This window comes from Theobroma cacao, chromosome 7, assembly GCF_000208745.1.
Source record: "Theobroma cacao cultivar B97-61/B2 chromosome 7, Criollo_cocoa_genome_V2, whole genome shotgun sequence".
Taxonomy (NCBI): Eukaryota; Viridiplantae; Streptophyta; class Magnoliopsida; order Malvales; family Malvaceae; genus Theobroma; species Theobroma cacao.
The window spans coordinates 8,844,680-8,870,571 of NC_030856.1; the positions used below are offsets into that span (position 1 = coordinate 8,844,680).

Below are 25,892 nucleotides of genomic sequence, written 5' to 3' on the forward strand. Positions count from 1 at the left end.
ACTACTGGTCATGGGGTCTTTATTCCAATGCCTTTACTCAAGTGTTAAGCTACCCCACACAAACTCTTTTAACTTTCACACAGCAAAAAACACCTCTTTTCCACATACGTACTTCGATCTCCATTTTTGATTTCTCTCTTTCTTTCCTGAGCATAACTATCATGTCTTTTCTTGGGGAGGTTGCTCTCACAGCTTTCTTTGATGGGTTGTTTGGCAAGCTATCCTCTTCTGATTTCCTCAACTTTGTAACTGAAAAGCAGGTCTTCCAGGAGATCAACAAGTGGAAAAAGATGCTGCGGGATATCCGTGCCGTGCTTGATGATGCAGAGGGGAAGCAGATGAAGGATCAGTATGTGAAGAACTGGTTGGCCGATCTTCAAGACTTGGCTTACGATGTTGATGACATTTTGGACGAGTTTGCCACTGAAGCTTTGGGGCACAAGCTGACATCCTTGGAGGAACCTCAAGGCATAAAAAATAAGGTACAAAAGATCATTCATGCTTGTTTCTCTTCAAAAACTTTCATGTTTAATAATAAGATGATGTCCAAGATTAAAGAGATCAGTGCTAGAATGAATGATTTGGCCACACAAAGAACTCAATTGGAATTGCGAGGCATTAATGGGGGAGCAAGGTCCAACAGACTGATACAAAGGCTTCAGCCTACTTCTTTGGTGGATGAAACTCAGGTGTACGGTAGGCAAGAAGAAAAGGCAGCATTACTTGAATTGCTTCTGAGCAATGGTGGTACTGACAATGAAGCTTCTGTGATTCCCATCGTTGGCATGGGAGGAATTGGCAAGACAACTCTCGCACAACTTGTCTACAATGATACTAGGATACAAAATTCTTTCCATGACAAGGCGTGGGTATGCGTTTCTGATGATTTTGATGCCGTTATGATAACGAAGACAATTCTACAATCAATTGCTCCTGATTCTTGTACCAATATTAATGATTTCAATTTGCTTCAAGTCAAGTTGAAGGAGAAGCTGGCTGGGAAAAAGTTTTTGCTTGTCTTGGATGATATCTGGAACGAGAATTATCTGGAGCTGACCAACCTACTCTCTCCATTCAGAGTTGGAACCAAAATTCTCATTACAACACGGAGTCACAATGTTTCTTCTATTATGGGCACTGTTAAAGCTTACCCGCTACAAAAGTTATCACAGGAAAATTGTCTATCTGTATTTACTCAACATGCATTAAGGGCAAATGATTTTAGTGGGCATCCTGAATTAAAAGAAGTTGGGGAAATTATAGTGAAAAAGTGTAAAGGCTTACCTTTGGCTGCTAAAGCCATTGGTGGTTTACTACGCACTAGCCTGTACTATGAGGCATGGAAAGGTATATCAGAAAGCGAGATATGGGGCATACCAGAAGAGGAATGTGGCATAATTCCAGCTCTACGTTTGAGCTACCATCATCTTCCTTCACATTTGAAGCGATGCTTTGCATATTGCTCTATACTCCATAAAGATTATGAATTCGGGGAGGAGGAAATAATCCTGTTATGGAAAGCAGAAGGTTTTCTACAACCAGCAAGCCTTGGAACTCAACTCGAAGTTCTAGGTAGTCAATATTTTCGAGATCTAGTCTCAAGGTCATTTTTTCAAGCATCTACTAGGAACAAATCTCGATTCATAATGCATGATCTTGTCAATGATCTAGCTCAATCGGTTGCAGGGGAAATATGCTCCAAATTGGAGGATGATAAACAGTTGAGATTTTCGAAAGGTACTCGACATTCATCTTATGTTCGTGGTCGTTATGATGGAATGAAAAAGTTTGAAGCCTTAAATCAAACAAAGCATTTACGAACCTTTCTACAGTTTCCTGGATCGTCATGGGCACCTGAAGGTGATTGTTATTTAAGTAAGAATGTCCTGGTTGATTTACTGCCCAAACTTAGATGCTTAAGAGTTCTTTCTTTGAAAGGGTATCGCATCATTGAGTTACCAAACTTTTTTCATAACTTAATGCATTTGCGCTACTTGGACTTTTCTCATACTACAATTAAAAGTTTGCCTGATTCAATACACATCCTTTATAATTTAGAAACTTTACTATTATGTGGTTGTAGATTGCTTGAAAATCTACCTTCAAATTTACAAATTCTAGTCAACTTACGTGTTCTCGACATCACTAATACACCTTCAATGAAAGGGATGCCATTTGGAGTTGGTAACTTAACCAATCTTCGAAGACTATCTGATTTTGTTTTGGGCAAAGGTGATGGACATCATATACAAGAGATGAAGAATTTGTTAAATCTGAAGGGTAAGCTTTGTATCTCAGGGTTAGAGAACATTGTTAATGCTCAAGATGCATGGGAGGCTAAGTTAATATATAAGTCAGGCCTTCGCACATTAGAACTAAAGTGGAGTAGAGAATTTGATAGTAATAGAAATAAAGAAGTTGAAGAAGAGGTCTTGAATTTGCTTGAACCTCATAAAAAGCTTGAAGAGCTCTTCATTCAGGATTATGGTGGTACAAAATTTCCGATTTGGATGAATTCTTCATTACAAAATTTGCCGTCTTTGGTTCTCAAGGGCTGTAAAAATTGCGTATCACTACCATCAATTGGAAAATTACCATTGTTGAAGAATCTTTCTATTGCTGGAATGGATGAGTTAAAAAAGGTTGGCATTGAGTTCTATGGGGAGAATCACTCAAATGCATTTGCTTTGTTACAGAGTTTGAGCTTTGAGAATATGCCACGATGGAAGGAATGGGACTTAGTTGATGAGCAAGTTGAGAAATTCCCTAGCCTCATCGAGCTTTCCATCAAAAACTGCCCTCAATTGTTGGGAAGGTTGCCTAACCATCTTCGTTCCTTGGAGAAGCTTGAAATTCGTGACTGTGCACAAATGGTGGTTTCACTTTCAGACCTTCCAAAGCTGTCTCAATTACAAATAGATAGGTGTGCAGAGTTGGTGCTTAAAGATGATGCAGACTTTTGCTCAATAAAAAAAATCCATCTTTCAAACGTTGGAAAGTTTTCTACTCCAACAGAAAGGCTGGTATCAACATCAACAACATTGGAGCATTGTGAGATTTCTGATTGTGAGGGATTGACATATTTATCGCTAAAGAAGTTGGGACTGTTGGGATCTGTCCGTAAATTGGAAATTTATAATTGTCCACACCTTCTGTTTTTAGAGCCAGATGAGGTAGAGGAGGCAGAGGAGGAGCTGTTTCAAGTTGGGAATCTTTGCAATATCGAATCTTTGATAATATGGCAAATTGGTCTTAATATGGAATCTTTGAGAATAAGAAAGCATTTTCTCCCATTTCTTACAGAGATGAATATTCAAAACTGCCCAAACATAGTTTGTTTTGCAAAGAACAACTTTCCCCCACTTCTGAAAAAGTTAGAGATTGTAAATTGCGAGAATTTGCGGTGTTTGGTGGATGAAGGAGAAAATATAAGCATCGGTAACATATCTTCTCTTGAGCTTTTGGATATTGATGGCTGTCCATCTCTAATATCATTATCATTACCTGTTAGGCTTCGACATCTTATACTTATGAGTTGCTCAAAGCTAGCTTCCTTATCAGAAAGTGGCAAGTTACCCATAGGGCTTAAACAGCTTGACCTTTCTTTCTGCCCAGAGCTCAAATCCATTGCAGAAGTAATTGATGAAAATGCTTGTCTTGAATCTATTAGCTTCTTCAGTTGTGGTATTAAATCTTTACCGCAAGGATTAGACAAGCTCAACCATCTTCGGAGTATTGAAATAATGAGATGTTCAAATCTAGTCTCGTTGGAAGGGGTTTTACCCACCACCAATTTGACTGAGCTTTCTATCTCCAACTGTGAAAATTTGCCAGCCCTGCCCAATTGCATGCACGGCCTCACCTCTCTTCGAGAATTACAGGTTGAGAATGATTCAGGTGATCAGATATCCATTCCAGAAGAGGGTATCTCTACCAACCTAACATCACTTTCCATCTCAATACCAAGAAATTATGAGTCTCTACTTGAAAGAGGATTGCATAGACTCCCCTCTCTTAAAACACTTTGTATTTCTGGTGAAGGATGTCCGAATATGGTGTTGTTTCCACCAGAGGAGATAGGAATGATGCTGCCTCCCTCTCTCACCCATTTGAGCATTGAAAATTTTGAAAATTTGAAATGCCTATCCTCCAAAGGCTTTCAAAACCTCACCTCTTTTCATCATTTGTCCATCTTCTCTTGCCCTAAGCTCACATCTCTTCCTGAAAAAGACATTCTTAACTCGCTTTTGCAGTTATTCATTTGTGCTTGTCCATTGCTAAAGGAAGAGTGCACAAGGGACAAAGGACGAGAGTGGTCCAAAATAGCCCACATACCTCGTGTTCAAATTTTTGATTTCTTACCCTTTTTTTGACACCCAAAGGAGTTGAATTGAAACTTGACTGTAAACTCTGAAAAAAAAAAAAAGAGTTGGCTGTGACAATCACAGGTATGAAACCATTGAAACGTATGGCAATTTAGAAGCTTCTCATTTTTAACTACAAAATGAAGCTAATTATAATATTTTTTTTTCATCATTGATTATTTTCAGGCAATTCAAAAGCTTTAGAAGGTAACATGGTGAGAAACTGGGCTTCTCACTTTTTCATCTATAATGGCAGAATCAATGTGTAAAGTTTAATGGTTGGTTAGTAAACTCATGCTCATACAACTTCAGCAGTCTACCTGGCATTTCAAAAGATCATTTCATGGAAAGGGTGGACTCAACTCTGTTTTTCTTGGGCCTCGTATGTTGATTTCTTCCTTTTTCATGCCTATGAAAGTGCTGCAGAGGTTGATGAATGGAGCGGTCCGTTAATTCTCTGCAACTTTTGGCTACATTTTTAGTGTTTGATAATCATTTGATATTCTAATAAAATACTATTGAGTTTTCTTCATTTCTATTATGATGCATTAGGTGCATTTTTTACAAATTCAAAGTCTGCCAATTCTACTTTACTTGACTATACCTGGATTACATCCTTCATTTTATTCTTTTAATTTCGCATCATTCTTATTTGGTCTTTGTGTGACAATTTCTCATACTTCAATCTATCTTACTTTTCTTAATTTTTTGGAGAAACTGCTTTATAAAGAAAAGAAAAGAAAAGAAAAGAGAGGAAAGGAATATAAGATTGCATATATGAAGGTTAGATGCTCCATTGAATTCATTAAGAAACTTTAATCTTCTGTTAGATTTCCATTACTACTTTGGATCTCCAATAGACTAACATATTTTAGCCCTTCATTGATTGTACTTTTTAGTTTCAACAGTATATAAGAGATGAGCAATGTTGCTTATTTTATGTGCCTTGCTTGTTCTCAGGTATTTACCGATCTGCAATTGCCTTAATTCTGCAATCCATCTGAAAAGTACTCAAACTCACTTTTCCAACTATCCATTGCTAACTGTCCTCTAGTAAGTAAACAGTGCAAAAAGGGATAAAGGATGGAGCAGTTGAAGATAGCTTGCATGTCTTATGCTTGCATGAATGACAGATTACTCATTATCTGGGCAGAAAAGGAAAAAGGTTTTAGATCTCATAAGGAAACTTGGATAAATCAGTGAAAGATATATCACATCTCATTCAGGTTTTAACACAAGGTATGTAAATAAGAAAATTTCTTTTATCTTTTTTTTTTAAAAGAAATCCAAATAATTGATTAAATTTTGAATGATAACAAAGTGTTCATTGAATTGTACATGCAGAAACCTGAACAAGAATATGAAGAAGGGAAGAATGAATTCTGGCCTCCAAAGGTAATTTGATGACCTAATAATATATGGTGAGATGTCATTAGGTAACAATGAAACAATCCCTCTTAATTAAACCATGTTATGTATATGTTTGAAAAGATGGAGGTGGAACTCTCTCTAACCGTCATTCTCAACTTTCAGATAATCTAGGTACTTTGGGATGCGTTTGGTGCAAAAGATGATGGACAGGATATGATAAAAATCATTCTATCCCTTGTTTGATGTGCACTTCAAAAAGAAGGATTGGATTACAAATAGAAATTTTAGTACTGGTGAAGTGGTAATCGTCGCATGCTAGCGAAAATCAAAACTTTACCTGACTTCATATGCACCCTTTGCAATTTAGAGACCTTGCTGTTAAAGCGATGTCACGAGTTAGAAAAGTTAACCTGAGAAATAGAAATTCTAGTCAAATTGCATCATCTAGACATTACAAGTCATACAAATTCAGCGAAAAGCAATGACCTTTGGAACTGGTAGAGTAACAATGGATATAGTCAATCTTTCAAATATTTAAAAATTTTGTACTCTAACAGAGAGGCTGTTGTCACGATTTGGAAAATAGGAATATTTGATGGTTGATAGTTGCAAGGAATGGACATGTTTAATTGCAAAAGGAATTGGGATCCCTTGGGAGCCTAATGTTTCTCCCTTGGCTGAGAGTTTTGAATTGTTCACAAGTTGTACTTGTATCGTTAAAGACAGAGGAAGCAGAAGAGGAGCATTTGCAACTTGACAGGCTTTGCGAGTTTCAATGTCTAACAATTACGAAATGTGAACAACTTCAAAGGCCACCAAAGGTCTTGGATTTGGTCATGTTCCTTGCAGATATACAGATTGCCAATGCCCAAGCATGGTTTCTGTTTTAACTAATAACCTGCTTCTGCCTTGAAGAAGATTGAGAATTGAAGATTGCGAGAATTAACAATGTTTGGTGGATGAAGAAGAAGATGCTAGCACAACTTCACCTCTCTTAAGGCAGTGACGTTTGTTGGCTGTTCAGCTGACATTTCCTTTCCTATTCTACGGCGTCTCCATGGCTATTAAGATATGAGGCTGGCTTTAATGAGAAAAGGTGGTGGCTGGATGAGATTAGTTTTCTTTGTAAGCTTTGTTCTCTGCATTGGCTTAGAGCTTTGGCTGATGTCATCTTGTTTTCAGGCTAAGATTCTGTGGCCTGCTTCCCTTTCTTCACCAGTAACGTCTCTAAAGGCCTGCTGGCTGCGGTTGAGTGTTAAGAGATTCCTCTGGCTCTATTCTAGCTTTGCTTTCTGGCCAAATTGGTGTGTTAGACTAATGTTGCTGAAATAAAATACTATATTTGCTTCGGAAATATTCTCTAAAACATATTGGAAAGGGAAAAAGGTGCTGGTGGTTGGATCAGATTCGACAGTAGCTGTGCAATTTTTTTTTGTTTTTTTTGTTAAGCCATCAGAAGCTTTCATTAAAACAATGTAAGATTACAGATGGTCAAAAATCAAGACTAGCAAGTAAAAACCCCCTTACATAAGAACAGAAAGCTCTTAGAAGCACCTAGAAAAACATCAAATCATTTTGTCTTGAAGCCAATTCAGCGAATCATCTCTCATGGTATGTGTAATGTACCATGGCATTGCAGAACTTGGGACATCTTCCACAGGATGCTTCCACTGCTACTGATTAACCTTCAATGTTCATTCCTGATAAGCGCTGGAGATGGTGGGTTCTAGTAGTGCTCAGCATCGCCTTTCTCTTGCTTGGTCAATCCAAACAGGTAAATTCTATTTCAATCATGTTATAATATACGCTTTAACTTAATCGATAACAGAATCAACTATGTTATAAAATTTGTAGAAATGGATTAATATTGTATTTCGACGAGATTACGATTTTATCTTAATAGGTTTTTATTTCGATTAAACTCCAATTTATTTCAAATCAGAGTTTTTACAGAAAATTTTAAATGAATGCCTCTTGAATTATGATGAAACTAATTACTAAGTGATTGATACGATGAAGTAGCAATTTCTTTTTCTTCTTTCTTTTTCATTTTTATTGTGTGATTTCACGTTTTAATAACTTGCATTTATTAAAGGAATTTTTTATTTGAAAAAAAGTTTGAGATGTAAACCTGATACATTGAATCGAGTGCTTAGATATTATTAAGGGGGCATTTCATTGAGACCATGTGAGCACTGCTACATATCTATAGTTGTCATCTAATGGATTAAATTTGGTTCAATTTTATCACTTTACTTGATAATAGTAAGCCAAAGGAAAAATAAGTAAATTCATCACTTTACTAAGTATAATGGATCACATTTATCACTAGTTATTGAACAGAAATGATTTGATCTCCATATTTTTTAATTGATCTAAAAAATTGTCAATAATTAATGGTAAAAGGATATTTCAATAAAAAATAAAGTAATATTTTAATTTTGAGTATTTTTAAACTAAATTTAAAAATATTGATAAAATTTTATTTGTTTAAATATGAATAGTAATTGTGAGCAAAAATCTATTAATTACTCACTGGAATTACAAATGTGGTAGTCTATAGAACATAAATATAAAAATTGTATCATTCGCTAACATCATAATGTTTTGGATGATGCAAATGTTTTAAACACTTGCCAACACATTTATTAAGCATTTATACACAATAAGCATTATTAACACTTGTATAAAACCACCAAGTGTTTAACAAAGGATTAACGTTAACATGCAAAGCTTACACGTTTATAAACATCAAGAGCAGCATAGGTTCTGGTTTACTAAACTAGTACAACAGAGCAAAATGGAACACACGACCAATACATAATTCTAAAAGCACCCCAAAATATAATTCAAGCTAGTTTTTTATCTCAACAATAATATACGTAATCTATTCATTATATCATAAGTCCAGGAAGAGCCATGTCTAAAATGTAAACCACAACACTCTTTTGATGATGGCAGGTTCATTTACTCACAGAGATAGGGCGTGCCTCTTTTACCTGAACACTGTTTAGGACTCTGGTGTCAAGAAGTTGAGGAGGATTGCAATTAATCATGTTCTATATTTATGTAAATGTTCCTACAGTTCCGGTGCAAGTTACTTTCTCCCATGATGCTATCTTGGTCTCATCCACTTTGCATCAAATTCCTCTTGCAATGCTTGTGAGCCTTTTCTGGATTACTCTGGTGGTTTGCTTTCTGTATATTCTGCTGCCTCTCCATGGCTAGTAAGATATGAGGCTGGCTTTAATGAGAAAAGTGGTGAGTGTGTGAAGATTATTTTTCTTCGTATCTCTGCATTGGTTTAGAGCTTTGGCTGATGGCGTCTTTGTTTTTGGGCTAGGATTCTGTGGCTTTAAGGAGACTTGGTGAAGTCTTTGAAGCATGTTGCCCTGTCAAATTTATCACCTGTTGATTGTCAGTGGCATCCAGAAGAAATGAATGGTTATTTATCACCTGTGCAAAACAGCTGGATTTCCAGTTCTCTTTCTCTCAATTGTATTTTTCACTTCCCCTAAAAAGTTGCCCAGTACCTGCAACAACACAAGCCAGCCTTCACTTTTCTTGTCTTCGGTAGGCCTTTGGTTTCTTCTTGTAGATACTAGATTTTGGTTAATACTGTTACTCTAAAGAATTATGTTACAACATAATATTATATAGAGAACAACCAGAACAAGTGAAGTGTTACTTCACGCAGAATAACTAGAACAAGTGAAGCGTTACTTCACGCAGAACAAGTGAAGCGCTACTTCACGCAGAACAAGTGAAGCGCTACTTCAAGTATTACTTAAAGCAGAACAATTAGAAAAAGTAAAGTATTACTCCATATAGAATAACTAATACAAGTAGAACAACCACTTTGAATAGAATAACTGTTTCACTTGGATGACAGTGAAAGTAACTCAGAATAAGTGACAGGGTTCATGGGTTACTTTCATCTTGGGATGTTTCAGAGAGTTTGGCTTGGTGGCTGAGATATGGAGGTAGTTAAGAGGTCTTCCTCTTAACCCTTTCCTGAAGTACAAGTGTTTCACCCTCTTATCTTGTTCTCGTATACTTATTCATGTACAGCTTATTCTCTTGTACCTATTCTCATACAGCTTCTTCTCTCGTACCTATTCTTGTACACCTCTTTTCTATTACCTTTACTTGAGAACAAGTCTTACTACATTCAATTACAGTAACGGTTACTTACATTAATATTCTTCATAATAATGTCATTCATTAGGCGCATTAAAGCCTATTCTTATGTAACCGTCACTTTTAACACTATATATAGAGCCTCACAATTCATTTGAAAGGACTCTTCTTTCCCTCTCCAAGTTAACACATTCTCAACTTGAGAGCTTCTCTCTCTAAATTCTCTCTCTAATTATCTTGTACTCTCTAAGTCTCTTTAATTCTTTTCTTATTGTCTTCCACCTGTCACAGCACTTAGTACTTCAGGAACTGCTTCAATCTTCCTCTCTGCCTCCTCTGGCACATCCTTTTACTTGTTTGCAACACTTCCTCTCCCTATCACAAGAAACCCTGATTACACTTCTTATTTCAACTTTTTGTTCATTCATAGCTTCTATGGAATGTACCTACAAGCTTCTTATTACAACTTGTCCTGCAAATTTTAATTTAGAATTTCAATGAATGATGTCTCTTATTCACAAAGTCAAATTCAAACTTCTTTCCCAAAATAAAATATACATCTTTTTAAAAGTTGCATCTGCCGAGTCAATTATCATGTTATCATATTGCTTTAATAATCACGAAGAAACCTGCAATTGCTAATTTGATTTTCTGGTGCTTATTTTGATTTCAGCCTTTCAGGAATTTTTTTGCATTTTCCATTGCCAATTGAGTATTCACTAGGTTTGCTTTGGTTAAGGCCAAAAGAGGTAGAGAATTCCTGCAATGTGCAACAAGCTGTCAGTTCTATTACAGAAGACAAGTATGGTTGATTTGATGGCAAACATCATTACTGGGAGAGACTCATCAAAAAGATAAAATTTGGAATTAGTTTTTTCATGAATAAGTTATAATGTTAGAGATGCTCTCTTTTTTCTGTCTCCTTCCCTAAGACAACAATGTCCTTCCACAATAACTTGCTGTTCTTTTAATTTCTTCTAAAGTAAGCACTTGGCAAAAAATATTACAATTGGGTATCTTCTACATTCTCATTTGTTATTTCTTTTTTTGGATTATTATTCATGTATTGGATAATATTATTTTTTTAATATTATAATTAAGTTTTAATGGATGAAAGGTATTCATTTAGGTATATTTTTTAAAAATAATAAATTATTTAATTATTCAATAAACATATAAAAATAGTTTAAACTCACTCATTACGTTAAAAACTTCATTATCGGTAAATAAATAATAATAATCTATTTCTTCCTAAAACCAAACAAACTCGTTACTTTATTTCTTTCCTTTCGTTTTATTTTTAATATAGTTTTATACTCGCAAATTTGAACACATTTTTTCAGGTAATTAAATTTATTTATCATATAAATAATTTGAAAACATTTTTTGTTAGAAACTAAATAAAATATTAGTTATTTTATTCTAGAACTTTGCAAAAGAAAGCTTTAAGAACAATCTTTAAGATTAGAAAACAAAAAACCATCATGTTAACATAAATATCACTTTAAAAAGTGTGCTTAGAACATTTATTTATTGCGCATGGAATTTGCTATCGGTCACTCATTGCTTTGTCCTTGTCTTTTCCCAGCAGTTGCCTCTGGCCTTCAACACCACATACAGTCCATCCATGAATCAGAATTCCACGGCTGCAAGTCAATACCCAACTCAATTATTAAGCGATCCTCACTAACTTCTCTAACTTTCATGCAACAAAAATACGTCTCTTTTCCGCATACTTCAATCTCCATTTTTTATTTCTCTCTTTCTTTCTTGAGCAAAACAATCATGTCTGTTGTTGGGGAAGCTGCTCTCACAGCTTTCTTTGATGGGTTGTTTGGCAAGTTATCCTCTTCTGATTTCCTCGACTTTGTCACTGACAAGCAGGTCTTCGAGGAGATCAACAAGTGGGAAAAGATGCTGCGGGATATCCGTGCCGTGCTTGATGATGCAGAGGGGAAGCAGATGAAGGATCAGTATGTGAAGAACTGGTTGGCCGATCTTCAAGACTTGGCTTACGATGTTGATGACATTTTGGACGAGTTTGCCACTGAAGCTTTGGGGCGCAAGTTGACATCCTTGGAGGAACCTCAAGGCATCAAAAATAAGGTACAAAAGATCATTCATACTTGTTTCTCTTCAAAAACTTTCATGTTTAATAAGAAGATCCTGTCCAAGATTAAAGAGATCAGTGCTAGAATGAATGATTTGGCCACAAAAAGAACTCAATTGGAATTGCTAGGCATTAATGAGGGAGCAAGGTCCAACAGAATGATACAAAGGCTTCAGCCTACTTCTTTGGTGGATGAAACTCAGGTCTACGGTAGGCAAGAAGAAAAGGCAGCATTACTTGAATTGCTTCTGAGCAATGATGGTACTGAAAATGAAGTTTCTGTGATTCCTATCGTTGGCATGGGAGGAATTGGCAAGACAACTCTTGCACAACTTGTCTACAATGATACTAGTATACAAAATTCTTTCCATGACAAGGCGTGGGTATGCGTTTCTGATGATTTTGATGCTGTTATGATAACGAAGACAATTCTACAATCAATTGCTCCTGATTCTTGTACCAATATTAGTGATTTCAATTCGCTTCAAGTCAAGTTGAAGAAGAAGCTGGCTGGGAAAAAGTTTTTGCTTGTCTTGGATGATATCTGGAACGAGAATTATCTGGAGCTGACCAACCTACTCTCTCCATTCGGAGTTGGAACCAAAATTCTCATTACAACACGGAGTCACAATGTTTCTTCTATTATGGGCACTGTTAAAGCTTACCCACTACAACAGTTATCACGGGAGGATTGTCTATCTGTATTTACTCAACATGCATTAAGAGCAAATGATTTTAGTGGGCGTCCTGAATTAAAAGAAGTTGGGGAAATTATAGTGAAAAAGTGCAACGGCTTACCTTTGGCAGCTAAAGCCATCGGCGGTTTACTACGCACTAGCCTGGACTATGAGGCATGGAAAGGTATATCAGAGAGCGAGATATGGGGCATACCAGAAGAGAAATGTGGCATAATTCCAGCTCTACGATTGAGCTATCATCATCTTCCGTCACATTTGAAGCGATGCTTTGCATATTGCTCTATACTCCATAAGGATTATGAATTCGGAGAGGAGGAAATAATCTTGTTATGGAAAGCAGAAGGTTTTCTACAACCAGCAAGCCCTGGAACTCAACTCGAAGTTCTAGGTAGTCAATATTTTCGAGATCTAGTCTCAAGGTCATTTTTTCAAACATCTACTAGGAACAAGTCTCGATTTGTAATGCATGATCTTGTCAATGATCTGGCTCAATCGGTTGCAGGGGAAATATGCTTCAAATTGGAGGATGATAAACAGTTGAGATTTTCGGAAGGTACTCGACATTCATCTTATGTTCTTGGTTTGTTTGATGGAATGAAAAAGTTTGAAGCCTTCGATCAAACAAAGCATTTACGAACCTTTCTACCGTTGTTTGGATCGTCGTGGCCACCTAAAGGATATTATTGTTATCTAAGTAACAATGTCCTCGTTGATTTGCTGCCCAAACTTCGGTGCTTAAGAGTTCTTTCTTTGAAAGGGTATTGCATCATTGAGTTACCAAACTTTTTTCAAAACTTAATACATTTGCGCTACTTGGATTTTTCTAATACTAGAATTAAAAGTTTGCCTGATTCAGTCTGCACCCTTTATAATTTAGAAACTTTACTATTACATGGGTGTGAATTACTTGAAAATCTACCCTCAAACTTACAAATTCTAGTCAACTTGCATGTTCTGGACATCAGTTATACGTATTCAATGAAAGGGATGCCATTTGGAATTGGTAACTTAACCAATCTTCGAAGACTATCTGATTTTGTTTTGGGCAGAGGTGATGGACATCATATACAAGAGATGAAGAATTTGTTAAATCTGAAGGGTAAGCTTTGTATCTCAGGGTTAGAGAACATTGTTAATGCTCAAGATGCATGGGAGGCTAAGTTAATATATAAGTCAGGCCTTGGCACATTAGAACTAAAGTGGAGTAGAGAATTTGATAATAATAGAAATAAAGAAATTGAAGAAGAAGTGTTGAATTTGCTTGAACCCCACAAAAAGCTTGAAGAGCTCTTCATTCAGGATTATGGTGGTACAAAATTTCCGATTTGGATGAGTTCTTCATTACAAAATTTGTCGTCTTTGGTTCTCAAGGGCTGTAAAACTTGTGTGTCACTGCCATCACTTGGAAAATTACCGTTACTGAAGAATCTTTGTATTGTTGGAATGGATGAGTTAAATAAGGTTGGCATTGAGTTCTACGGGGAGAATCAATCAAATGCATTTGCTTCGTTACAGAGTTTGAGCTTTCGAAATATGCCAAGATGGAAGGAATGGGACTTGGTTGATGAGCAAGTTGTGAAATTCCCTAGCCTCGTCGAGCTTTCCATCAGTGACTGCCCTCAATTGTTGGGAACGTTGCCTAATCGTCTTCATTCCTTAAAGAAGCTCGCAATTAGGACGTGTAGACAATTGGTGGTTTCACTTTCAGACCTTCCAAAGCTGTCTGAATTAGAAATACATGAGTGTGCAGAGTTGGTGCTTAGAGATGATGTAGATTTTCCCTCAATAAAAAAAGTCCATCTTTCATGTGTTGTAAAGTTTTCTACTCCAACGGAAAGGCTAAAGGAGTTGGGAGTAATTGGACATCTAAGGTCTGGATCTCTCCGTGAATTGGGAATTTCAAATTGTCCACAACTCGTGTTGTTAGAGGCAGATGAGGTAGAGGAGGCAGAAGTGGAGCTGTTGAAAGTTGGGAATCTTTGCAATATTGAATCTTTGAGAATATGGGAAAAAGGTCTCAATATCGAATCCTTGAGAATAAGAAAACATTTCCTCGCATTTCTTACAGATATGATAATTGAAAACTGCCCAAACATAGTTTGTTTTGCAAAGAACAACTTACCCCCACTTTTGAAAAAATTAGGGATTGTAAATTGCAAAAATTTGCGATGTTTGGTGGATGAAGGAGGAAATATAAGCATCACTAACATATCTCCTCTTGAGGATTTGGATATTATGGACTGTCCATCTCTAATATCATTATCGTTACCGGTTAGGCTTCGACATCTTATGCTTTCGAAGTGCTCAAAGCTAGCTTCCTTATCAGAAAGCGGCAAGTTACCCATAGGGCTTAAACAGCTCCTAATTATTACCTGCCCAGAGCTCGAATCCATAGCAGAAGCAATTGACGAAAACGCTTGTCTTGAATCTTTTTGTATCTTTGAGTGTGGTATTAAATCTTTACCGCAAGGATTTGACAAGCTCAACCATCTTCGGAGTATTGAAATAGTTGCATGTTCAAATCTAGTCTCGTTGGAAGGGTTTTTGCCCACCACCAATTTGACTAACCTTTGGATCTCTAAGTGTGAAAATTTGGGAGCCCTGCCCAATTGCATGCACAACGTCACCTCTCTTCGACAATTGCAGGTTGAGAATGATTCAGTTAATCAAGTATCCATTCCAGAAGAGGGTATCTCTACCAACCTCGCATCACTTAAAATCTCAGTACCAAGAAATTATGAGTCTTTACTTAAATGGGGACTGCATAGACTCACCTCTCTTAAAACACTTGATATTTCTGGTAGAGGATGTCCGAATATGGTGGCGTTTCCACCAGAGGAGATAGGAATGATGCTGCCTCCCTCTCTCACCCATTTGACCATTCGAAATTTCGAAAATTTGAAATGCCTATCATCCGAAGGCTTTCAAAACCTCACCACCTCTCTTCATCATTTGTCCATCTCCTCTTGCCCTAAGCTCACATCTCTTCCTGAAAAAGACATGCTTCTCTCGCTTTTGGAGTTACGCATTACAGATTGTCCATTGCTAACAGAAGAGTGCAAAAGGGACAGAGGACGAGAGTGGTCCAAGATAGCCCACATACCTTGCATTAAAATTGATGCGTGGTGGTCAAGCGAAAGTCAAGTTTGAAAGTCACAGGTATGAAACCATTTGAAACGTACGACAAGTTAGAAGCTTCTTATTTTAACAACAAAATGAAACTAATTATAATATTTTTGTCAATGATTATTTGCAGGCAATTTAAAAGCTTTAGAAGGAAACTTGGTGGGAAACTGGGCTTCCCATCTTTTCATCTAAATGGCAGAATCAGTGTGTAATTAATTGTTGGTTAGTACACTCAAGCACATACAACTTCAACAGTCTACAGGACCCAACTGGTTTTTCTTCAACTTCATCATTGATTTCGGTTTTTTTTTTTTTTTTATTCCAGACCTATGAAAATCCTGCAGAGGCTGATGAATGGAGTGGTCAGTTAATTCTCTGCAACCTTCATCTACATTTTTAGGGTTTGATAACGATTTGATATTCTAATAAAATACTATTGAGTTTTCTTCATTTCTATTATGATGAATTTGGTGTATTTTTTACAAATTCAAAGTCTGCCAATTCTACTTTACTTGCCTATACCTGGAGTACATCCTTCACTTTATTCTTTTAATTTCGCATCATTTTTATTTGACCTTTTTTGTGACAATTTCTCATACTCCAATCTATCTTACTTTTCTTAATTTTTTGGAGGAACTGCTTTATAAAGAAAAGAAAAGAAAACAGAGGAAAGGAATATAAGATTGGACATATGTAGGTTAGATGCTCCATTTAATTCGTTAACAATTTTAATTTTCTGCATGTCTTATGCTTGTGTGAATAACAGATTACTAATTATCTGGGCAGAAAAGGATATAGGTATTAGATCTCACGAGGAAACTTGGAAAAAAATTCAGTGAATAGATATACCACATCCCATTCAAAAAGTTGATTAAATTTTGAATGATAACGAGGTGGTCATTTAATTGTACGGGCAGAAACCTGAACAAGAATCTGAATAAGGGAAGAATGAATTCTGGCCTTAAAAGGTAATTTGTTGACCTGATAATCAATACAATTAAATGGTGGCATGCCATTAGGCAACAATGAGACAATCCTTCCTAAGCAAACCATTTTATGTATAACTTTTAAAAGTTTGAGTTGGAACTCTCTCTAACTTCATTCTCAACTTTCAGATAATCTAGGTACTTAGGGATGCGTTTGATGCGCACTTAAAAAGTAGGATAGGATTGCAAATAGAAATTTAGTACTGGTGAAGTGGTCATCGTCGCATACCAGTGAAAAACAAAACTTTACCTGACTTTATATGCACCCTTTCCAATTTAGACACCTTGCAATTAAAGCGCTGTCAGGAGTTTGAAAAGTTAACCTGAAAAATAGAAATTCTAGTCAAATTGCATCATCTTGACATTAGTCATACATATTTAGTGAAAGCAATGCCCTTTGGAATCGGTGGACTGACCAATCTTTAAAAACTGTCTAATTTTGTTTTGGGTGAAGGTGGTGGATATCAGATATGGGAGATGAAGAATTTGTGGAATCTCAAGGGTGAGATTTCTATTTCAAGGTCGGAGAGCATTGTTAAAGCTCAAGATGCCTGGGAAGCTAAGTTGGTTGATACCCAGGCCTCAATGAGTTAGAAGTGGATTCCAACTTTTGATAACAATGCAAGAAATAAAGAAGTTGAAGAAGTGGTGTTGAACTCGTTGAATTATGGCTGTCTTTGCTGCATTGCTGCCACAGGGGATTAGTTTCTACACATTTGGAAACCAGCTTGGTTGGAGTCAGGGTCAGTTACTTTTTTGCTCACCAAATGTTTGATTATTTTTTGGCCATTTGTGCACTTGTTAGTTTGTGTTTCTTAGTTATATTTGACTTTTTGAATCTGTCACCATGCCTTATAATGACAGTTTATGCAGCATTAGTTGAAATATTTTGTTTTTAGTTTATTTTTACAAGCAATGTATCAAATAGTGTGAGCAGTTGAAGATGTTTTTAATCACTGTCTTGAGTATATAAATATGTATTCTCTTAATGCAAAGTGATGTATGAAGAGTTGAAGTTCTGGTATTTTTTGGGTTTTGTTTTCCCTCTTTGTTTTTCCAGCAAACTTTGGTCTCTTCACGGAGAGTTTAGTATGCATATCCTTAAGTTTTTTTTTTTATCCAGCAGAAACCAAGGATAACATTTCATTTATCCCTGTCTGCCCATAATCAATACCAAGGATAACACTTGTTTTTCTCTGTCTGTCTGTCTGTCCCCAAAAAACCAAGGATAAAACCTTATTTCCTTGGTACAAACTCTTTCAAAATTTACAACAGCAGAAACTAAGGTTTTTGCTTCTGCCTTCAGCTGCTTCTCCTTGGGTAGCCTTAAAAAAGTAATGTGAGCTGCCACTAAAGCCAAGAGAACTTTTTTGGTCATCATAAAGAGCTAAAATAGCTCACCATAATAATTACGGGACTACCAAATTTCCAACTTGGATAGTAGATTCTTCATTACAGAATTTATTATCCTTGAATCTCATGAATTGTAAAATTGCAGATCATACCTGCAATTGGAAAATTACCACTGTTGGAATCTCTTTGCATTGAAGGAATGGATGGAGGCTACCAAAGGTCTTGCTTTTGGTCATGTTCCATGCAGATATACAGATTGCCAATGCCCAAACATGGTTTCTCTTTTAACGAATAACCTGCTTCTAACTTGAAGAAGATTTAGAAATGAAGATGGCAAGAATTTACAATGTTTGGTGGATGAAGAAGAAGATACTAGCACAACTTCACCTCTCTTAAGCCAGTTACGTTTGTTGGCTGTTCAGCTGACATATCTTTTCCAAAAGTGGATTTCCCTACCAACCTAACATCACTTGACATCACATCACCCAATATTTGGAGGTCACTACTTCAATAGGGTTTGCATAGACTCAGCTCTCTTCAAAAACTATCCATTAATGGTGAAGAATGTCCAGATGTGGTGTTGTTTCCACAAGAGGCGATAGGAATGATGCTGCCTCCCCCTATATGCGATATCAACGTAAGTGATTTCAACAACCTGAAATTTCTATCCTCGAATGGCTTTCAAAACCTCACGTCTTTTTAGTCTTTGGAGATCAGTGATTGCTCTAAGCCCACATCTCTTCCAGAAAAAGACATGCTTCTCTCACTTTGCCATTTTCAGATTGATAATTGTCCTTTGCTAGAAGAACGGTGCAAAAGGGATAAAGGACATACCTTATGTTGAAATCAGTAATGAACGAAACTATCCCAAAGAGGTTGAAATCTAGAAATTGAAAGTCAAAAGGTATTAAACCATTTGAAAGATAGGCCAGATAATTGAATTCTGATTATTTATTCATTTAATTTTTGTTAGATATATAAGATAATACTAAGTCTGATATGTTATTGATGATATATAATTAATTTACAGCCACATTGGAGGCTTGAAAGCTACAAAGTGCAGTTCGTATATATAGCTCTATTCAAAGATCAGGTACAAGCTTCTCATTTTCTTTTTCCATTTCACTTGCACTTAAACATAGCATACTCATCAATCCACAACATTTAACCATTAAAACAGTTATGCTCCTCTAACGTCAAGTATCTGTAAACAACTCTTGGTGTGAATTTGTTGATTCATCATTTCAGCTTATGAAACTGATTAAAAAGTTCAAGGATGAAGGTGAGTTGATTTTTCTCTGCTTTTTTACGTCATGTACATTGAAGAATTGAAAAGTGATTGTTAGAGTATATACGCAGTTTCATGGACAAAATTGTGTTTTAATTTTTGGTAAGTTATATATTTGTTCATACAGAAGCATATTTGTTTTGATTTCAGGAAATTGCCATTTTGTTAAAGAAAATTTAATTCTCTCTCTCCTTTTCCATATTATCAATTTTCTTTGTACTTGATTACTTTAACCCACACCAATTATGCTTTCCTTGAGTTTGTTGGATAGTGAACTACTTTCTGTTCTTTTAGTATTTTAATGTTCATGTATTTAGTCCTTTGCTTTCTGAGTTTGTAGAGAATGGAGAGGAAAGGAAAAATTACATCCATAAAATTCTAATATTTTGTTGGATTTTCCATTACAGAGGAGTGTCTCCCCACCAATTGAATGTTGCTTTGAATCTCTGCTGCTAAAATCTGTATACCATTATTACATTGGGGAGTGCACATATGAATCTGTCGTGGACAACTTCCCATTGGTGGTGTTAATGATGTAGCCGGCCACCTTCCAAACTTTCCTTGTCACCAAGAAGTTCCTAAATTTGGAATACCAGCACTGCAAGGGCTTTCAGAACATCTCCTTGCTCAAAGGTTTGTATACTTTAATTGCCTTAATCTATAAAAAAGGATAAAAGATGAAGTGATTAGAGATATCTCCTGTATTCATAACATATTACTTATAAGCTCAAGAGGAACAGTGAAAACTAGTTGTTTTTCATAGAAAAACAGCGAGAAAAGCATAATATACCATGCTTGTAAATTCAATCCTAGGTATGGCAATGGGAAAATCCTCTCTCCTTTTCCTCTTTGAACAATTAATTAAAACTTCTATGATCACCAAGTGTTGATTTACTCGTACATACAGAAGTTTGAACATGATTAGGAAACAACAAGGATGAATTCAGCTCCAGTTCTAATCTATTGGCCATAAAATCAATGCAATGCAGAGGTGAGCTTTTATATATTGGACTATATTAAGATAATATGCCTCACCAATAGAAACAATCCCTCCTTCTAAATGATATATGCATGTATAGTTCTATTTTTGTATTGAATTTCCTTTAGCAATCACATAATATTGTTTCCACACCACTGGATATTACTTATTAGCCACAGAAGGGAAAAACGGCAAGAATCAGAGAAACTACCATACTTGTAGATATATGGTATGTCAATTGGAAAATCCTCCTGTTCTTTTTACACTTTGATAATAATTAATTAAAGTTTTTATGCTAACCAAGTTTTAGTCTAGTGTGTACATGCAGAAATCTGAGCATCCATAGGAAGCAACAACGATGAAATTTAACCTCCAGTTGTAATCTATTGACTGTATAATCAATTCAAAGCAGAGGTGAGATTTTATTAGACTACCTTAAGATAATATCCCTCACCAATGGACAGCCCTTATGATAAATAACCTTTTGCATATCTATTAGTTACTCATCTTCATTCTCAATAGTGTGACCCTCATTCACAATAGGTTTAAGTAGATGAACCCTGATTGAAAGTACATTGCAGTTCTCAAGTAATGTGTAGAATTATTTTTTCACACCAGAACTGTTGTACAACTTGGCACACAGAGATGCAAAGAGCTTATGTAACAGCTTTCATGGCTCTTTATGCCAAGCTTTTTTTGCTTCTAATATTACATATTACCATGCCCTGCATGTTGCTTCTTCAGCCTTCAACACTAATCTCTCTATGTCAATCCCAGTGAGTCTTCAATCCCTCCAAATGACCCAAAAAGTATCACTAGAGGCAAAAAGTGTCACTAGCGGCAGCACCAATGCTAACATACATCATTGCAACATGTCATCACCTAAAGAGCAATCAATGTCATTGACAGTCAAGATTTTCTTTTCTAACACTATGAATCAGTTGGGTAAGAATAACTTATTAAAAAATTTGCTCTTCATTTATCATTTCTCTTTGCAAAGAAACTTCTTCAAATTCATCAGTAGTATCATCACTAATAGATTCACACTAATCCCTTAACAAATTTTCATAGATAGACTTTGTAATGTGCCATAAACTAGTTGAGCTTTCAGTTTTCTTTTTCTTTTTCATGATTATGCTATATAAAGTTTGTATACTATGGTATTGGACTTCAGAAGGATTAATTTTCTTGCGCTTTTGAATTGAGATTATGAGATGTATAATAGATTCAAGCTAAATGTTAATCTCTTTTTCCTACTCTTCGTCCTTTCTCTTTTATCTTCTTCTTTGGCAAATAAAGAGATCCAACAAATTTCAATACAGGAAATAAACTGAATTTTTATGGCTATCATCTGATGGATGTTAAGCCATAATGCATGAGCAGGCCTTAAATCTTCTTGTTTCGCTGATAGCGATCTAACTTCTCTGTCACTTGGCTGTGGCAATGCTTAAAACTTCTGCAGATCAAAACACCTTTTTCCTTTTATTGGATATGTATAGTGCATGCCTTCATTTTGTATAATCAGTAATGTTCTTTGGCTTTTCAGAAGGTGCTTGTCTGTGTCATCCCTGTGCCAAAAAGGAGCGTTACAATGGTAGACGGTAGTTTTGATGCAAGATGTTCTAAAAATGTTTTACCTCTGTTGGTGCCTCATCCTTAGTCCCACGTAAGTCTCATGAATGATTGGGAATAGCTAAGTTATTTTATTGTTTTTTGACTAGAATGTCAACATGATGTCATGGTCTTACCCCTGAGGCCACATTGTTTGACCAGGTGCCACAACCAAAGAAGCTGAATGTCAAGTTTCCTACTAGTGTTAGTGTCAATTTTTTATATTAATAGTTATTCTGTTTTTTCTTCTTGGTATTTTATGTTCCTTCATTAATATTGGGAATTTGGACCTATGCATTCTTTCAACCTGATATTTTATTGTAAAAGAAATGCCATGAGCATGGATAACGGATGTGGGCATGATAACTTGTCAAGTCACCATACAAAATTCATGAAAGCATAGTGATTTGCGACCAGGCTGCCATTGTTGGGATTTTTGTTATTGTGGATTATGGTGATTATTAAAGTCATAACTGTGGCAATATTTTTCTAACAGGCTACTCGTTATCCATCACTTTATGAAGCAATCGATGGGTTGTGCAACAGTTACCGAGGCAAGATTAAAGCAGAATGGATTGTTGTGACAAATTATTGATCTGGCACTACCATGGAGTTTTCTACAGCACTAATTCATGGGAAATAAAAAGCTGATGAAGTCTTTAGGCCACTTGTACCTACTTTCACTGCATTATTTTTCATATACATTCTTTTAGGGGAAATGAGAATGGGGGTGAGAGTGGGGATGCTAATTGGTATATCAATGAAGTTTATCACTGTTTGCTAAAGGATACTTTCTTGTATTCAGGTGATGTGTCCCAACCAGGTAATGGGTATGCAATCAGGGAGCTAGTCTCTAGGATCCAAACACATAAATTCAATTTAGCCTCCTGGTGAGATTTTGGCTTTGCTTTATGATTTTTACTTCATCGTTTCATATAATAGTTCACACATATTTGACTTATTTCTAAGGCATATCTCCAAGTATATTTACTTGCATCTAGTTGATGTCAGCAGAATTTTAGAACTCATCTGAGTTTCAAAAATGTATTAGTTCTAACTGTGTCTGACCATATACAATAAATAATGAGATAGCATAGTAGGGAATTCTTGGAAAAGTGAAGTATACTTTAGATATACTTATTATTATTGTCATCAAATGTCTGAAAATATTTGATTTTTTTGCTTTTTGTTTATAGCTCCTGAGAAAGGGAAATGAGTGCCAATAGTAAAATCACCACATATTTGCAGAACCTGAGGTCTCTCAATTGGGAAGGTGGGCAACACCTGACTTCAGTTCCCTTTCTATACATAACTGTTAATTAAATTTTAATTTTAATACTTGAAAATGCAGCATGATAAGAAGTTATTGACCTTTCTTGGGAAGTAGATTGAAAATGTAGGGATCATTTGTATGTTTTTTGCTGCTACTTTCCCTTTTTTTCTTAGGTTACTCAGGTCTCTCATATTTTCCTATGTAATGTAATTGCATAAGTTCAGGAAGAGTCATGTCTAAAATGTAACCACAAGAATATTTTAGTGATGGCAGGTTCAGATACTCAGGCATGCCTCTTTCACCTAAGCACTGCTTGGGACCCTTGTGTCAAGAGGTTGAGGAGGATTGCAATCATGTTCTATATTTATGTCAATTTTCTTGCAGTCCTGGTGCAAGTTACTTTCTCCGATGATGCTATTTTGGTCTCATCCCCTTTGCATCAGATTCCTGTTGCAATGCGTTTGAGCCTTTTCTGGATTACTCTGGTGGTTTACTTCCTATTCTGCTGCTTCTCCATGGCTAGTAAGATATGAGGCTGGCTTTAATGAGAAACGGAGGTGGGTGGACGAGATTATTTTTCGTTGTAAGCTTTGTTCTCTGCATTGGCGTAGAGCTTTGGCTGATGGCATCTTGTTCTCGGACTAGGATTCTGTGGCTTGCTCCCCTTCCTTCCAGTAACATCTCCGTGGACCTGCTGGCTGCGGTTGAGTGTTAAGAGATTCCTCTGGCTCTATTCTAGCTTTGTTTTCTGGCCAAATTGGTGTGCTAGACCAATGTTGTTGAAATATAATACTATATTTGCTTTGGAAATATTCTCTAGGACATATTGGAAAGAGAAAAAGGTGCTGGTGGTTGAATCAGATTCAACCGTAGTTGTGCCTTGGGTGAAGAAGATTGAGGATTGCCCTGGGAATTTGTGTGTTACCTTCAATTAGATTGATCCACTTACTGCTGACATTGGTGAAGCCTTCTTTGGTACCATCTGTTGGGAAGTTAATGGCCTTGCTGACTCTATAGTGTGTAGAACTGGCATGTTCATGGCTTGGTGGTTCAGCAGGCTGTTATTTTATCTCCACCCTTTGGGCGCCATTCTACCAGGCCTGTTATTAGAGGTTTTATGGTGTGCATATTTTTACGCCTTTGGGTGTTATTTTAGTCCAGGGAGATTGCTTGTTATCTGTTCATCAACCCAATATATAAGAACCAACTCAAGCCGCCACAAGAATAGTCAAGCAGTACATCACAAGAGTCCATAACTTTACCAGTAAGTTTTTATATTTTACACATTGATTGCATGCTTCATTCGTTAAGAACGAAAGAAACCAAATGCTACCACAAGAAAGCACCTGGAGAAGCTTGTGTTTGGTTTGCTTGGGATTAGCTGATGGATCCGAATTAAAGTTAACAGAAATAATTTAGAAACTTTCTTCTTTCCCTTTGTAGAAACATACATTGGGAGATGAAATTGAATCTATATAAGAATAAAGCTAATTAAGAGCCTAAGACAACCTTTCCACTCTGCATCCCTCCTTCCCAACCCAACAACAAATAGCAAAACTTGCATGTTGTCAGCCATAAGATTAAAGCCTAGAATTTTCTTCTTTTTTTTTTTGCTAAGCAAAAATTTTCACTATTGAAAATTTAAAGTGTTAATAAATATTAAAATATTGATAAAATTATATTTGATTAAATATAAATGATAATTATGAACAAAAATCTATTAATTACTCACTTGACTTTACAAAAAATAAATACCAATAAACTCGTTGTTCATTACTTCTATACCATATGTGAATAGTCGTCAAATAGTTGAATTAAGATAAAGTAGCATTATTCGTTAAAATTTTTCTCCATCTCTCTCATTTTTATCTCTCTTCATTTAACTTTTATGTATTTATATTAATTTTTTTTATTTTTATATAAAATCGAGGTTCCATGGTTTTTAAAACAAAAAGTTAAAAAAAATCATGAAAAATTATTTTGAATATAAAAAAGCAATAGTATTAGCTGTTAAAAAAAAAAAGAACATAATATTAAAATATTCACAAAAATATAATCCAATGAAAGGAGACAAAAAGAGTATGGTAGTCATAGATATCCCTTGTACTCATCATCATCTACATTAAACAATTGTACCTTTTAGAAGAAGGTTTTGATGGTTTAAGAAGTTGAAAAGAGGAGTGAATAAAATAGTATACAAAGAAATTAAAAAATTGTCTTATGTTTGATTAGAGTCTGTTTATTGAAATTAATAAATTATTATAATAATTAAATAAATATGTTATATATAAAATAATAATTTGCCTAAAAAAAAAAAAGAGGACCAACTACTAAATCAAGTAACATTTTGTTTTTGTGGTAGTATTTTGAAGCACAAAATTGAAGAGGACCAATAATTAAATAAACTTTGATTGATTTATCTGATAATAATGAAATCTGTGAATGCAAAAGGCTGAAATTAAGTAAGGAAATGCTTCATTTGAAGGAGAGAGTAAGGAACGCAAAAAGCAAGTAAAACCCAACTCAATTATTAAGCTACCCTCACGTACTTCTTTAAGTTTCACACAGCAAAAATACATCTCTTTTCCACATA

At 35.7% G+C, this 25,892-nt stretch overlaps 2 protein-coding genes across 28 annotated transcripts in view; both read left to right on the forward strand.

Annotated features, from left to right (window-relative positions):
- On the forward strand, positions 79-24,601 carry LOC18507199 (putative disease resistance RPP13-like protein 1). 18 transcript variants are annotated; one of them, XM_018124798.1, is made up of 16 exons: positions 79-4,448; positions 4,551-4,808; positions 5,325-5,603; positions 5,709-5,759; positions 17,250-17,538; positions 19,179-19,241; positions 19,844-20,069; positions 20,344-20,427; positions 20,589-20,829; positions 21,193-21,360; positions 21,962-22,081; positions 22,189-22,230; positions 22,523-22,696; positions 22,832-22,916; positions 23,223-23,299; positions 23,564-24,601. In XM_018124798.1, the coding sequence occupies exon 1, from the start codon at positions 162-164 to the stop codon at positions 4,371-4,373; it is 4,212 nt and encodes a 1,403-aa protein (XP_017980287.1). In that variant the 5' UTR covers positions 79-161; the 3' UTR covers positions 4,374-4,448; positions 4,551-4,808; positions 5,325-5,603; positions 5,709-5,759; positions 17,250-17,538; positions 19,179-19,241; positions 19,844-20,069; positions 20,344-20,427; positions 20,589-20,829; positions 21,193-21,360; positions 21,962-22,081; positions 22,189-22,230; positions 22,523-22,696; positions 22,832-22,916; positions 23,223-23,299; positions 23,564-24,601. The 18 variants fall into 18 exon arrangements, 17 of the variants coding, with proteins under 17 accessions (XP_017980287.1, XP_017980293.1, XP_017980283.1 ...); XM_018124804.1 differs by lacking the exon at positions 22,189-22,230 and having other exon boundaries at positions 23,564-23,856; positions 23,945-24,601; XM_018124794.1 differs by lacking the exon at positions 22,189-22,230 and having other exon boundaries at positions 20,589-20,644; positions 20,726-20,829.
- The window catches only part of LOC18594455 (putative disease resistance RPP13-like protein 1), a 55,491-nt gene continuing 41,031 nt past the window's right edge, over positions 11,433-25,892 (forward strand). For all 10 annotated transcript variants that reach the window (XM_018124791.1, XM_018124789.1, XM_018124785.1 and 7 more), the window contains exon 1: positions 11,433-11,967. In XM_018124791.1, coding sequence (XP_017980280.1) covers positions 11,580-11,967 — 388 coding nt within the window. In that variant the 5' untranslated portion in view covers positions 11,433-11,579. The remainder of the gene's footprint in view (positions 11,968-25,892) is intronic.